The 12,583-nt window shown below is 46.9% G+C and overlaps 1 protein-coding gene across 1 annotated transcript in view; it reads right to left on the reverse strand.

The window, feature by feature from the left end:
• Positions 1 to 11,875, reverse strand: part of SLC17A6 (solute carrier family 17 member 6) — a 40,758-nt gene extending 28,883 nt beyond the window's left edge. The window contains exons 1-3 of the mRNA XM_077866198.1: positions 10,856 to 11,875; positions 8,032 to 8,284; positions 6,467 to 6,585 (exon numbers count right to left, since the gene is read on the reverse strand). Coding sequence (XP_077722324.1) covers positions 6,467 to 6,585; positions 8,032 to 8,284; positions 10,856 to 10,941 — 458 coding nt within the window. The 5' untranslated portion in view covers positions 10,942 to 11,875. The remainder of the gene's footprint in view (positions 1 to 6,466; positions 6,586 to 8,031; positions 8,285 to 10,855) is intronic.
• Positions 11,876 to 12,583: the final 708 nt, after the last annotated feature.

The following is a 12,583-nucleotide window of genomic DNA, read 5'->3' on the forward strand; positions in this document are numbered from 1 at the left end:
GGGTGAGTTAGCTGTGAAATTCTCAGTCATATTATTTCTCTATGACCCAGAACCACGAACACCCTCAGCTACCAAGCCCACCCCAAAAGGCTTTGCCTGCTAGAGGTGACAGGCACACTGGTGACCTGTCACTTCTGCAGATGATATTCATTTTCCCCAAATCAATCAAACCATTTCCATTTGGACGATGACTTGTCACTTAACAGGGAACTAGTGTTCCTCACCCCAGGTGTGGCACTAATCCTGTCCTAGAGGGTCTGTAGGAATAGACTGATGCAGGCTGTTTAATCTATTTAATCTAATCAAATCAGGGCTCAGGCGCCTCCCTTTGTCACATCTGATGCCCCATTCCCATATTTTAAAAGGAATACACAGGCACAAGCCAGCCCTCTGGGTCCCTTGGTACATCATTAAGTTGTAAAAATGACTTCATCACTCATGACAGAGAAATTAGACAGCCCCAACAGTGGCATATGGCAGCGGGAGAATCATTGTACCAGCTGCCCACCTGACTCTCTCCTCCCTCAGAATCACGTCCCCCCCTCCCCAGGCTGCCTCTGCACTGCAGTAGTTGGATGTGGCGGCCGCAGGGGAAGCCAGAGCTAGTAAAGGGTGAGAGGAGAGGAGGATGGAAGGAAAGAGAAGCTCCTGTCAGCAAACCACGTGCAAGCCCTTGGGGACCCCTCCCCCTCTCAATCCATTTATTCATCTTGTGGAAAGGGTATTTTCTTTTGTTGGAAAAAAGGAAGGTCTCTTCCGCACAGTCCCAGACACCTAAGACATAGAACCCACAATGAGGAGGCGGTGAGATATCCGATAGGCTGCCAGATGAGTGAAACAGTCACCTCTGGTCCTACAGGACTGGATGGTGAGAAACCATTTCCACCGCAGCAGGACGGTGGTCTCTTGCCGCAGCTTTCTGTTCCCAGTCTGAATTATTTTCTCAGACAAAAGGAATTTGCAAATGTTTCTCACTGGAAGGGTTAAGGAACCTCTGCTTGCGATAGATGCTGCAATGGATAAGTAAATGAGCGATAGATAATAGATGATAGATAGATAGATAGATAGATAGATAGATAGATGATAGATAGAGATAATGTTTGCATTTGTGTTTAGTAATGTCACTTAAGAATTCATTTCCAAAGCTTATTCCAATAAATAAAGCGCATCTTCATTGTTTTATTTCTGTGAAGGGAAGAGAATAACACCAGGAAAAATGTTCCTTTCTGGGCTTAAAGTATGAAGATGTTATGTTTAAAATATCTTCATCCCTCTCTTTCTGAAAAATCCCTCTGACAGGAGAATTTTTCAGAATCAGGAAGGCCAGAGTATACTCTTACCTAAAGTATACTCCATTTCATTTTTATAAATGCAAAGTCACATTACTTGTTTTAAAATCCATGCATTTGAATTCATTGCTTTTTTTTTTTTAAGTCTAAACTACTCTCTCTCTCTTTCTCTCTCTCTCTCTCATGATGGTGGTATGAATTGAGTTGTATCTATCAAAATCCCAAGGAAGAATTTCTTCTTTTTTGCAGATAAAAGGTCTAAACTACCCCAACTACCTACCCACCCACACCCCTGCCCAGTGATACTCAAATCTCTGAAATCTTGCAGGAGACCACGTTAGTAGGTTGGGAGAAAAAGTTCTAAATGCCACATTTTCTCCTGTAGAAAAATCACACTATATGTTTAAGTCATTATCATGTTTGGGTTTTTGTGTCTTGTAGAGAAGGGAACAGAATCATTCCTGAAGCCACACCATTTGGGAGTCCCTGCTTACACACACAAAAAAAATACAGTATGTTTCTCCTGCCACCAAAACCGAAGGATCCCTTGGGCCAGCTAAAGGCTTCTCTTTCTAATTCTTGGATTTTTGTCCTGGATTTGGGGCATGATGGATTGTAGGCACTCATTGAGAGAGCAGATGGTTCAGCTCGCTGCTGAAAGTGAACTTCGCCGTGAAGCACGTAGTTTCAGGCAGAGATATTAAATTTCAGTGTAGAGATAACCTGAGGTCATGCATTACTGGATATCTGAGTTTTGGTGCCAATCTCTTTGTGATCTTGGGCAAGTCACCACCTCCCTGACTCTCTAGTTCCTTTCCTGGTCCCTAAGGGAGAAGATTGGATTAGATGAACCTTATCTTTCTCTAATAGGGATTTTTTTTTTCCTGTTAGCTGAAGTTCACCACTTGCTACAGACACATAGGATCTTCAATCTCTTATGCAAATAAAGAATTATTTCTTTTTGTTTTACTTTAGCAAAAATCAAGTTAGAAACCCAAGAAATACCCGAAAAGACAAAATGCGGTACCAGCAATTAAACACTTTTTAAATTAACGAGAGGAGTAGAGGGAAATAAACTATGACTTTCAACAGAGAAGTCTAATCTCAAACTTAAAATGGATTTCTCTAAGTGTTTTTCTGGTGCCTGACTAGAATTCAAAGACTGAAAGCACTGAATCACTAGCACTCTCTTTACCCTTGGCTAAAAAGCTTTGCTAAGACAGTCCTTCAAATGAGACTTAAGGCATTTGTTATTATTTTGAACAATAATGTGTAAATAATGTGTATGGGAAAATAATGTTCAAGCTAGAAATCCAACGGGTGAAAGATTTGCATTTTTATCACAGTAGAAATAATCCTTTTGTATTACTAATACCAAAGACCAACTTAAACATAAGGAATATTGAATGGCCTCAAGACGTTATTCATTCTTTCATTTTTTTTTTCTGAATTTAGGACCTTATTAATAATAAATGATAACAGCCAATAACTAATGAGGGCCAGGCACTTGTAAGAACTTCACATGTATTCTCTTATTTAGCTGCCATGATACTCATATCAAGTAGGTAGTTTGATTAGTCCCCTCTTCCAGAAACATAAATTGAAGTTCAGAGGAGTTAAATAATGTTTTATAGCATTCAGTGATTAAGTACTACATTCAAGAGTCTGAATCCACATGGTTGGTCTTTAGAACCTGTCTCTTAAACACTCTGCTCTAGGCTCTTTTTAAAAAGCCCAAATGCTTTGTTGGGGGTGTTCATTTTATTTATTCAACAAATACCTGTCTTGGGCCAGGCTGTCTATGATGCTAGGGTACAACCATGAAAACAGCGTGGATACAACCACCTGCTCTCAAGGAGCTTACACTTAATTGGACAAAACAAAAATAATTAAATAAATTAATAAATAATTAAAATTCTGATGTGACAGCTGGCAAGAAGTGCCTGTAAAAAAACTAAATCAGCATTGGCAGATCAAGGAAGCATGAGCAGAATGGGGAAAATTTTTAAATAGGGTTTATATAATATTGCCACCTAGACAGAAGGAAGAATAGTCTTGTGAAGACAATAGAGTCCATTAAAAACATAAGGTTGACCAAATATCCTTTGGTAAATCTGACCATCTTTCATTAGGCCTTTTGCAAAAATTCTGTTGTTTCTCCTGTTAAGTACTTGCCTAGGTCCCTCATCAGTCTAAATGCAAGGTAAAAATAACCCTTAGCTATTTCACATGTGTAATTATCTTGATTACTATTATAAGCCTATTGTCTGGTCCTGTTTAAAGACAACATTGATCTCCCCCAACACATTGTTATCACTGGAGTAAATCTGTTCTCATCTAAAAACACTGCAGATTTTGTCAGGAATCTTCCTTGACTCCTCACCCCAAAGCCCTCCAGGGAGGTAACTAAATTCTCCTGCTCACAATATGCAATAGCCCTTTAAGAAAAGACAAAGGAAAAAATGATGCAAAGGTCCTCCTCTGGGACTGAGATTCCTCTCCCCGTGACTCCCCATTTTTTCCCCCTCAATGAGGAGGAAAACAAGAATACTTAAAGTCCGACCAGAAAAGGGACCAAGGATCTGTATTCTGACCAAGGGTTCAGCTGCTTTTGCTGAAAGCATAAAATAGAGAAGCCACATCATTGCCAATGGTTTTTCATTGAGACACGAGCCAGGAGGTGTATCCAGGAGCCCTTCTCTCTAGAGGAGCAGTCTCCACACACCTCAGTTCCTCTACTCCGCTTCCTCCCATACCTGTGATGGCAAACACTTTCCAAAGTGAGCTTTTTTTTACACCTAGAGGGAAAGGAATCTGTCCCCAGTACCCCACCCAAGGGAAATATTGTTCTATGATTAGATGATCTACAGGGAGAAGTTTATTTGAATGGGCGCACAATATTTGCAGGTGGAAAACTGGTCTTGTATGTTGCTTTTAGTTTTTTTGAAAAATGATCGTAATGGGAAATGTATAACTTTCAGACCAATTCTAAAAATCTCTCAGATTTTATGTTAATAAAAAACAAGTTCTAAGATAAAATTCTAGATAGCATACATAGGGCTGTTTGGATATTTACCAACATGTTAACAATAAGGTCTCTGTATAATCTATGATTTTTATTATATTTGATTTTTATATATTTTTCTTAGAATATGATACTTTCATCATGAGAAAAGGGACTATTATATATTTCTCAAACCTGTCTTCACAGGAGGCTTCAACTGTATTTGTAATGTTTTGTTATATTCTTTTAAATGAGGCAAATATATCAACGCGCTAAGATCTGATAAGGAAGTTAGTCTATATTTTCTATACGTTGTCATATTTTATAATAAATTGTAGTTTTCTCAGTCTTAGAGAACACAAGACATTGAAAACATTAAGTTTCCCTCTCTTGAATATCTGTATAAAGGTAAGGTGAATTCAGATCCAAATATGACTTCTAAAGTTCACACTTTTCTCCTTTAAGGAAAATCTACCAAATATATCAGAACCTGAGTTAGCATCAGTCTTTATTAAACATAATACAAATGATAGAGAGGAGCTTGCTTTTTTTTTTTTTTTTTTTTTTTAAGCCAGGAAAACCTGTTTACTGACCTCCTAGTGTTACAAAGAGGGAAAAGCTGGGGCATCCCTGGTGTTTTTTCCTGGCAGGAAAATGTTAGCATTTTAACAATTGGCAAGCTGAGGGTTTTGACTGGGAAAAAAAAAAAAAAAAAAAACACCTTAAAGGCACAGCCATTATCCTTTCATTTCACATTAGATAGTTTCCTATATCATTTTTTCTCTGTGTGTGTGAATTGTTGCTTGTTTTCCCCTGAAGTGAAAATAGTTCGTATACATATATTTGGACTATCTTTCTGTGAAGTTTGTTTTGTTTTAGAAAAAAATTTGGAGAGAAAAAACCCAATTCAAGACCTTATGCCTTGGGGATATGACAGCCAAAAGTGTAACATGTTCATTACCAGGACTATTTAAGGAAATATTTCCCTTTATTTGAGTTATCCCATCCATAGAATTGGCTTCTCTAAAGAGTTTAATGATTTTCATTTTAAGCTAACTCCTTTTTTAAAAGAATAGTTTGTCTCCTGTTGGCTCTGAGTACAAACCATCATGATGTCAGGGGAAAGATGATATTCAAAAGGCACCGTTCCTAATCTTTCACTCTCTTCTTTTGTCATTTTGAAGGACTGTCTAAAAATCCTGGCCCAAGGATTCTGAAGCCTAAAATAAACTTGCAAGAGTTCTTCCCTGGGCTTTGGACAGGAGAGGGCGGAAACATCTTGAGCAGGAAGTCACCGCTGGTGAAAGGGATCCTAGATGACAAAAGCCACTGAAAGAGGCCTCGGAGATTTTACTGAGAAATGAGGAGGGACCGGTTTACAAAAGCAAAGAGGAGAGAGGTGCCCAGGTCAAGATCCCTTCCCCGGAATATCCGGCTTTGGAGGGGGCGAGAGAGGTGAAGTCACAGGTACAAAGTCCAAAGAAAGACCCTAAGTCTTCTGCGGGGGGAGGGGGGGGAGGGGGGTGTCTCTATGAAGCAACACTTGAAGAGGGAGTGCGGGCGTTCTGTCTCAGTTTTATCCTTCAGACTTAAGGAAGATTAATTTAGTTTTATTTATCTTCATATCTACAGAGTGAAGCAAATACAGCTGCCCCTCCTCCTGCAGTGGCCAGGTGTGCTCCTAGAGCTCCGCACCCCCTGCGTCCTCACGCCCCCTACTCCGGGGTGTCTCCGCAGGTGACCCCGGTGGCTTCCCCGGAGCTTTGCTGGGACCTGGGCTGCGGGGCTGGAAGCCTCAGGGCGTCGCGGGGTCGGACCCCACCTCCGCCCCACCTACTGGCTCAGCAGCAGGTGGACTCGCCCCGCCCGCGCCCCCGAGATCCCGCTGCCCCCCTGGAAGCGCGTCCTCGAGACCCCGAGCACCGAGCACCGTGCAGGCGGCTCCAGGGCCCGCGTCGGAGGAGCCGGGGCCCGAGGGATGCTCTGGCCAGAGCCGCAGGTGTCACCGCCCCCCAGCCGCGCACCCCCGCGCCCCTGTGCGCCCAGCCCCGCGGCCCGTCTGGCCCCTCCCCGCGCCCTGGGGGCCGGGTTCTGCGAGGAGGCACCTGCCAGGGCGGGCGCCGCGGGGACTCCCTGCCCGCCCCTCCCGGGGCGCCAGCCCGAGCGCCCTTACCTGTTGGCCGCCAGCCGAGACGCGATGTAGCCGCCCGGGATCTGGGTGATGATGTAGCCCCAAAAGAAGGACCCGTGGATCATCCCCACGGTTTCCGGGTCCCAGTTGAATTTGGCTTTCTGGGGGGGAGGGGAGGGGAGGGAAAGAGCATCGTCAGTGCTCGGGCCGCACACCCCAGGCGGGGCCCCTGGCGCCCCGGGGTGCCCCCCGCGCTCCCCAGGTGGGGGTGGCCGACTTTTCGTTTTCTAACAGAATTGAACGTAGACCTTCTTGTAGAGGGAGACACGCGGCTTTGAACTGCTTGTTGGAAACATCTGGCAGTTAAGGAGGGAGCTGGGCCCTGGCCTTGCCCTCCCCCAGCTCCCCCCTCCCCATCAGGCGGGTGCGATCACCCCGAGGCAGGAGCCTCCCCTCTGAGCTCCAGGTGTGGAGGTTAGTGCCCTCCGGGGAGGCAGTCGCCTGCGGGCTGCGGGCTGCGGGCTGCGGGCGGGGACCCCTGAGCCGGGTCCCTTTAGCTAAGGCCCGCCAGCACTAAGGCAGCAGCTGAGGTCGTTTCCAGAATGAAATCCAAGCAGGGCGATGCTGAGAAAGGGACGTGGGGCCCTTGGGACGGAAGGTGAGGACGTCGGAGGAGCCAGAGCAAAAAGCATCGTCCCTGCAGATTGGGGACGCGCGCAGGCCGCAGAGACCCGGGTCGCCCGGGGACCTGGCGGAGGGTGGGGGCGGCCAGTGGGGACGGGAAGGTCCGGGGGGGCCTTACGGTGTCCGAAGCCCAAGACCTGACACTCCCCCCCCCCCCCGCCCCGCCAGCCCGCGCCGCCCAGAGAGAACCTTCGCTGCCGGCGCCCCAAAGGCCCAGGAGCGCTGAGCTCGCCTGGGCAGCTGAGGAGCGCGTTGCTCCCTTTGATTCCTATTTTGAAACCAAATGCACTTTGCGGGGGGGGGGGTCTCCTCGGTCCCGGTCGTCCCCGAACCACCCCCGTCCCCCCTGCACCCTGGCTCTGCCCTGCTGCAGCTCGCCCGGGCCCGAGCGGGGAGCGAGCCCCACAGGTGTCGGTGGTTCTGAGGCCTGAGTCTCCTGTCCCCAGGGCCCCTCCGCACAGCCATCAGGAGGGGGCGGGCCTGGGACCCCGGTGGCCCGCTCCTCAAAGCCCTTAGGCTCCCCGTTGGTTTGATTTTGGATTTGTTCCTTTTTTTTTTTTTTTTTTTATTATTACTGGGAATGTTTGGCCGGAATTGGAGGACACCAGAGGAACCCCATCATCACTGACACGCAGCCCTCCTGCGAGTGACCGGAAAAGATTCCGATTGACATTCAGCAGACATTAATTAGGCGACTTCTCGTATGAAGTCATTCTTCAGAAAGGAAAAAAAAAAAAAATATATATATATATATATAGGGAGCTCGATGCTGTTTTGCACCTGGCAGGTGCGCAGAGGAAGGCCCGGGGAGCAGAAGCGCAGAGGGAGCGACTCGGCCCCCAGGTGGGTCCCTGTCCTAGGAGGGCGGCGCCGGCGGGGGCGGCGGGGACGCTGGGGCCCAGGCGGGTGCCGCGGCTGCCCACCTCCTTGATGACCTTGCCCCCGCGGTGGATGGTGCTGTTGTTGACCATGTCCACGATGGCCACGCCCAGGTTGCAGCGGATGCCGAAGGAGATGCAGAAGCCCAGGCCGCTCATGATGGCGATGATGTAGCGGCGCGGCAGGCCGAAGCAGGTGCAGTCGCACAGCGGAGCCTTCTTCTCCGGCACCTCGAGGGGCTTCCCATCCTCCGTCAGCTCGATGGTCTCCCCGGTGTCCTGCTTCTTCTCCAGCACCCTGCGCGGCAGAGCGGGGGGCGGGGGTCAAGGATGCGCGGGTTAGGCACCCCCGACGCCCAGGACCTGGCAGGGTCCTCCTTCGGGGCTTGGGGTGCCAGGGCGCCACCCGGCTTCGGGACCTCCCCGGCTCTCCAGCCTCCTGCCAGGCCCCCTCCTTGCACGTCTTCAACTTTAACACCACCTGGCTGGGGGCGCCCCCCCCCCCGCCCCCATCGCCTCGGGATCCGTCCCGCAGCGCCTGCATTCGCCCACACGGGCCTAACTTTCCCGCGGGGTCTGTAGCTTGTAGGGAAACGGGGAGCGGCGCCAGGTGGGCCCCGGGGTGGACGCCCCCCGCCCGCAGGGCCTCGCCCCCCAGCGAAGGCGGCTGGACCCCGGGGCCCTTGGTGCCTGTGCCCCGCAGGCTGCAGCTGTCCGGGTTAGGGACGCGCGCCCCGCCCCGCCCCGCCCCGCAGCTGGGCGCCGACCCCGAGGGACCCTGCGCCTCGCTCCAGGCCCGGGTGCCGCCCGACGTCCGCCCTCCCGTCACCTGCCTTACTTCCCTCTCCCTGTTCCTCGAGTTTGAAACAAAGGCCTCCGCAGCATATGGCCGACACCTAAGCTTCCCGCTGCCAGAACATGAATAATTAATTATTCACAATCTTGCGTCATTACTATCCCGGTTACAAACAGCGAAAAATGTCAGATTTCCAAAGGCGTCAAATGCGACTCCCAGACCCACAAACGTGCCCCCCAAAATCGACTCTGGTAAGGTGTTCCACCAAAAGTAGAGCTCACGTTTATGCTTTGTTTTGTGGTTGTTGTTGGGTTGTTTTTTTTTTTTTTTTAATTTGCATAGTGTTTCACAAGATTTCTGCCGTCTAATTCAGTTCCTTTTAGGGTTTCGTCCTTGAGGGAAGGGGGAGGGGAGGAGGAGAAAGCGGGGTGATGGAATGGTTTGCCTAAAAGCTGAGGGTGCTGCTCTAGTTCACAACATAGCCGTGAAATGTCTACTAAAAAAGAAGAGAATCAATGTGAAGAGGACAATCATCGGGGACTCTTGAGACGGATACTTCCGATATTTAAACAAAGAACCTCCCCGTTTACAATTTGCAGAGGTTTTTCAATCCACCGTGTAGTTTATTTTCCTGTGCGCCCCTTTCAATGATATATTCACACACAATCGTTTCCAAACACATGAGTAAAGCTAATGAAATTTTAAGATCGATTCCAAGAATGCACAGGTCGGGAGCTGACTGCCAAGCAATTTGAGGCTACCAGAAAAACAATGTCAGACTTCCAAATCCTACAAAATATCACCTGGAGGATAGGTCATGGAGGTTTTTGCAACCATGTTAATTCTTATTTTTTAAGTTCAACCTCAATGTCAGAACACATGGCAAATTCTTTATTCTGGGAGAAAAAAATAATGTGATTTTTTTTTTACATTGGCTTATAGCTGATATATGCAAAGTTAGACTAGACACCTGAACTCCCCACCTGATGGCAATTGAGCTGGGAAAGAACAGCTCTTTCCAGGGCAGCTGCGGGACTGCAGGGCCCTTGCGGTATCTACTGCCGCATAGGTGCATGATGGTGCCTCCATGAAGCCCACCAGATCCAAAGAGATTTGGAAAATCGGGAAGTGCATTGCTCATTTTCTTTACATTTTCTATACACTTCTAAAGCCTTCAATATCCCAAATGTGAAAATTAGCGCTCTCTTGGAATCGTTTTATCCTTCTGTCCCTGCCCTCTCTTCTTAATTTTGCTCATATTATTAAGAAAAGTGTACTCATGTAGTATTCTTCAGGTGATTTAAAGTTGTAGAATTTTCAGCATAATTACTACATTGACTACTGGAAGGTTGAGAAAATGAAATCATTTCTAGTACTTTCAAAGTCATTTTGCTGGTTATTATTATGGCTTTTCTTATAAACACTGTGACAGGCAAGAAATAGACTTCTGGGAGAAGTCAAAGAATTAAAATACATGTACATTGTTTTAGGTTCTGAGAGAGGAACCGCTTTAGATATTAATTATTGATATATTTTGATTCTTCTTCCTTCAGCACAGAAGGAAGATTCCACTGGGAGATTCTGTACTTGAGTGGCTTTGAAGCTGAGATCTAAATTTCCTTCTGCCATTACTCTTTGGAATTTCTTGGTTAATTTTTTGAAGGTTCTATTTTTTTAAAAAAAATTCATTTGTCTGCATCAAAGGAATTTAATTTGTTGTCACTATAAACACCAAAACAAAGATTCTTTGAACAGGTGCTGATCATTTCTCGATTGTAAAGAGGATAAATCCTGGGTAAGAAAGGATGAGAACCTGCAGGTACCAAAACAAAAACCCCACACACACATACACACAAAGCAGACAGGTTCATTTAGTGCAACATTCCCGAATTAATAAGCAGGTTTCCAGAGCAGCCCCACTTGAGCAATGAGCAACAACAACAACAACAACAACAACAACAAAGACTTTCCGATCATATTACAATCTCTCAAAGCAACCAGGGTTTACGGAAATAGCCCTGCAGATTTTTTTCATGCTGAGCCCCAGGCAAACATGGGTTTGCTTTCTCTTACCTGTAGATCTGGCCAAGGGATTTTCCAGCAAAATTCTTTAGCCCCTCTTTTCCTGGGGTCAAAATCCTTTGTTTTACCGACTCCATTCTTGAAAAGACTGGTGTTGGCTCTCGCCAGATTTAAATAGTGATCGCTACGAAAGGCGAGAGTTGCGCATATTGTCTTAATCGCTTTAGGTAGTTGTGGGCTTTTTCTCCTCGGCAGAACGGTACTGGTGTGCCTCCAGCAAGAGTGTGAGTGAGAGAGGGGAGGGAGTGAGAAAGAGAATACAACAGAATAGCTGCATGCAACCCACGGGTTTCCTAATAGGAGAGTTGGTAGACACAATCAGAAAGTCTCATTGGAAGGGGAGGATCCGGTGGCAAAGGGCGCACCAGTGCCTTGGTATTTGGGCGGGTGCAGAGGAGTCCTTGTCCTGGAAGTCAGTCCACTGAAAAACAACGCAAATTCCCGGTTTTTGAAAACCTGATTGCTGTCAAATCTTCTGGCTTTTAAACGGAGGAGCAGACATGTCACAGAATCTTTGTGTAAAAGCAGAATCAGAAGAATAGTATTTTCTTTTCTTTTTTTTTTTTTTAATGGTGTCTTTGCTGTAGGGAGCAGAGCGCTTCCAAAACTCCTGGGAGCATCTGAGGTCTCAGGTGAGCAATGCTGCTGTTAGTTTTTCCTTCTTGCCCGGTGATCTCCTCCCATCACGCCGGCGCAACTCTGCTCTGCGGTTGTGTCGAATTAAGATGGAGAAAGCTTGCTGCTCTTTGAGGACGTGAGTAAATAGCGGATACACAGTTCTGGGGCGGGCAGCGGCAGGGATGCTCTCCCGAGCGCGGCGGGCAGCGCGGGCCAGCGCGTCGCGGCCGCACTGTTCAGCACCACGGACAGAGTAAGTTTCCCGGAGACGCAAAGCTGCTGCTGGCTGGCCAGGTGGCCAACTTTCTAGGGGAGCTGGGTGGATCGCCCTGACCAAGGACCCCTGTGGGCATCTCCAGGAATGGATGCTATGGAAACCAAGCCTGTCATCATCGCCAGAGTTTGCAGAGAGGCTGGGTGCATTTGGCTCTTCAAGGGAGGAAGGCTTGATTAAAAATTGACAAGTTACTCCTCAGTCTCCTACATTCTGCTCAGCGCGCTACCGCCAGCCCTGACAGTGTGTGTGATTCAGGGAAGGAAGCTTACAACATATTGCATTTGTGTTTCTGGAATTCTGGGGCACTTGGGCTCCCTTGGATAGAAAACATATGTACACAGAATGCATAATTATATTGTTCATGTATCGTGTCTTAATTTCTGATAAGAAGGAAGGAAGGGGAAGAAAGAGAGGCGGAAGGCAGGAAGGGAGGGGAGAGAAAGAGAAAGAAAAGAGGAGCTGCAACCTCAGTGCCCTTGGTTAAATAAAATACAGGCGGTATTTATAAAATCCTAATATAAATTCCTTAGGATTTTATGATTCTTTGCTTAACTGAGTTACAGCATACTCTGATAATATCAATATACTGGCAAAATTTGTGGCTGTATCTTGCCCATGTTAACAAATGATCACTAAGGATATTTTCAAGATTCATTTGAAGTTGCTTATATTCCTTTAAAATGTGATATTTTTCTTTGTACCATCTTCCCCTAAAGTAGAATTACAGATAGACATTCATGTAAGACTTTCGTTGTCACATACATAGGTATAGCATCAATGAATCTACTTCATTAAGCAAAGCAAGAAAGCCATGCTAGCTCTAT

The sequence above is a fragment of the Canis aureus genome, chromosome 23 (genome assembly GCF_053574225.1).
Source record: "Canis aureus isolate CA01 chromosome 23, VMU_Caureus_v.1.0, whole genome shotgun sequence".
Classification (NCBI taxonomy): domain Eukaryota; kingdom Metazoa; phylum Chordata; class Mammalia; order Carnivora; family Canidae; genus Canis; species Canis aureus.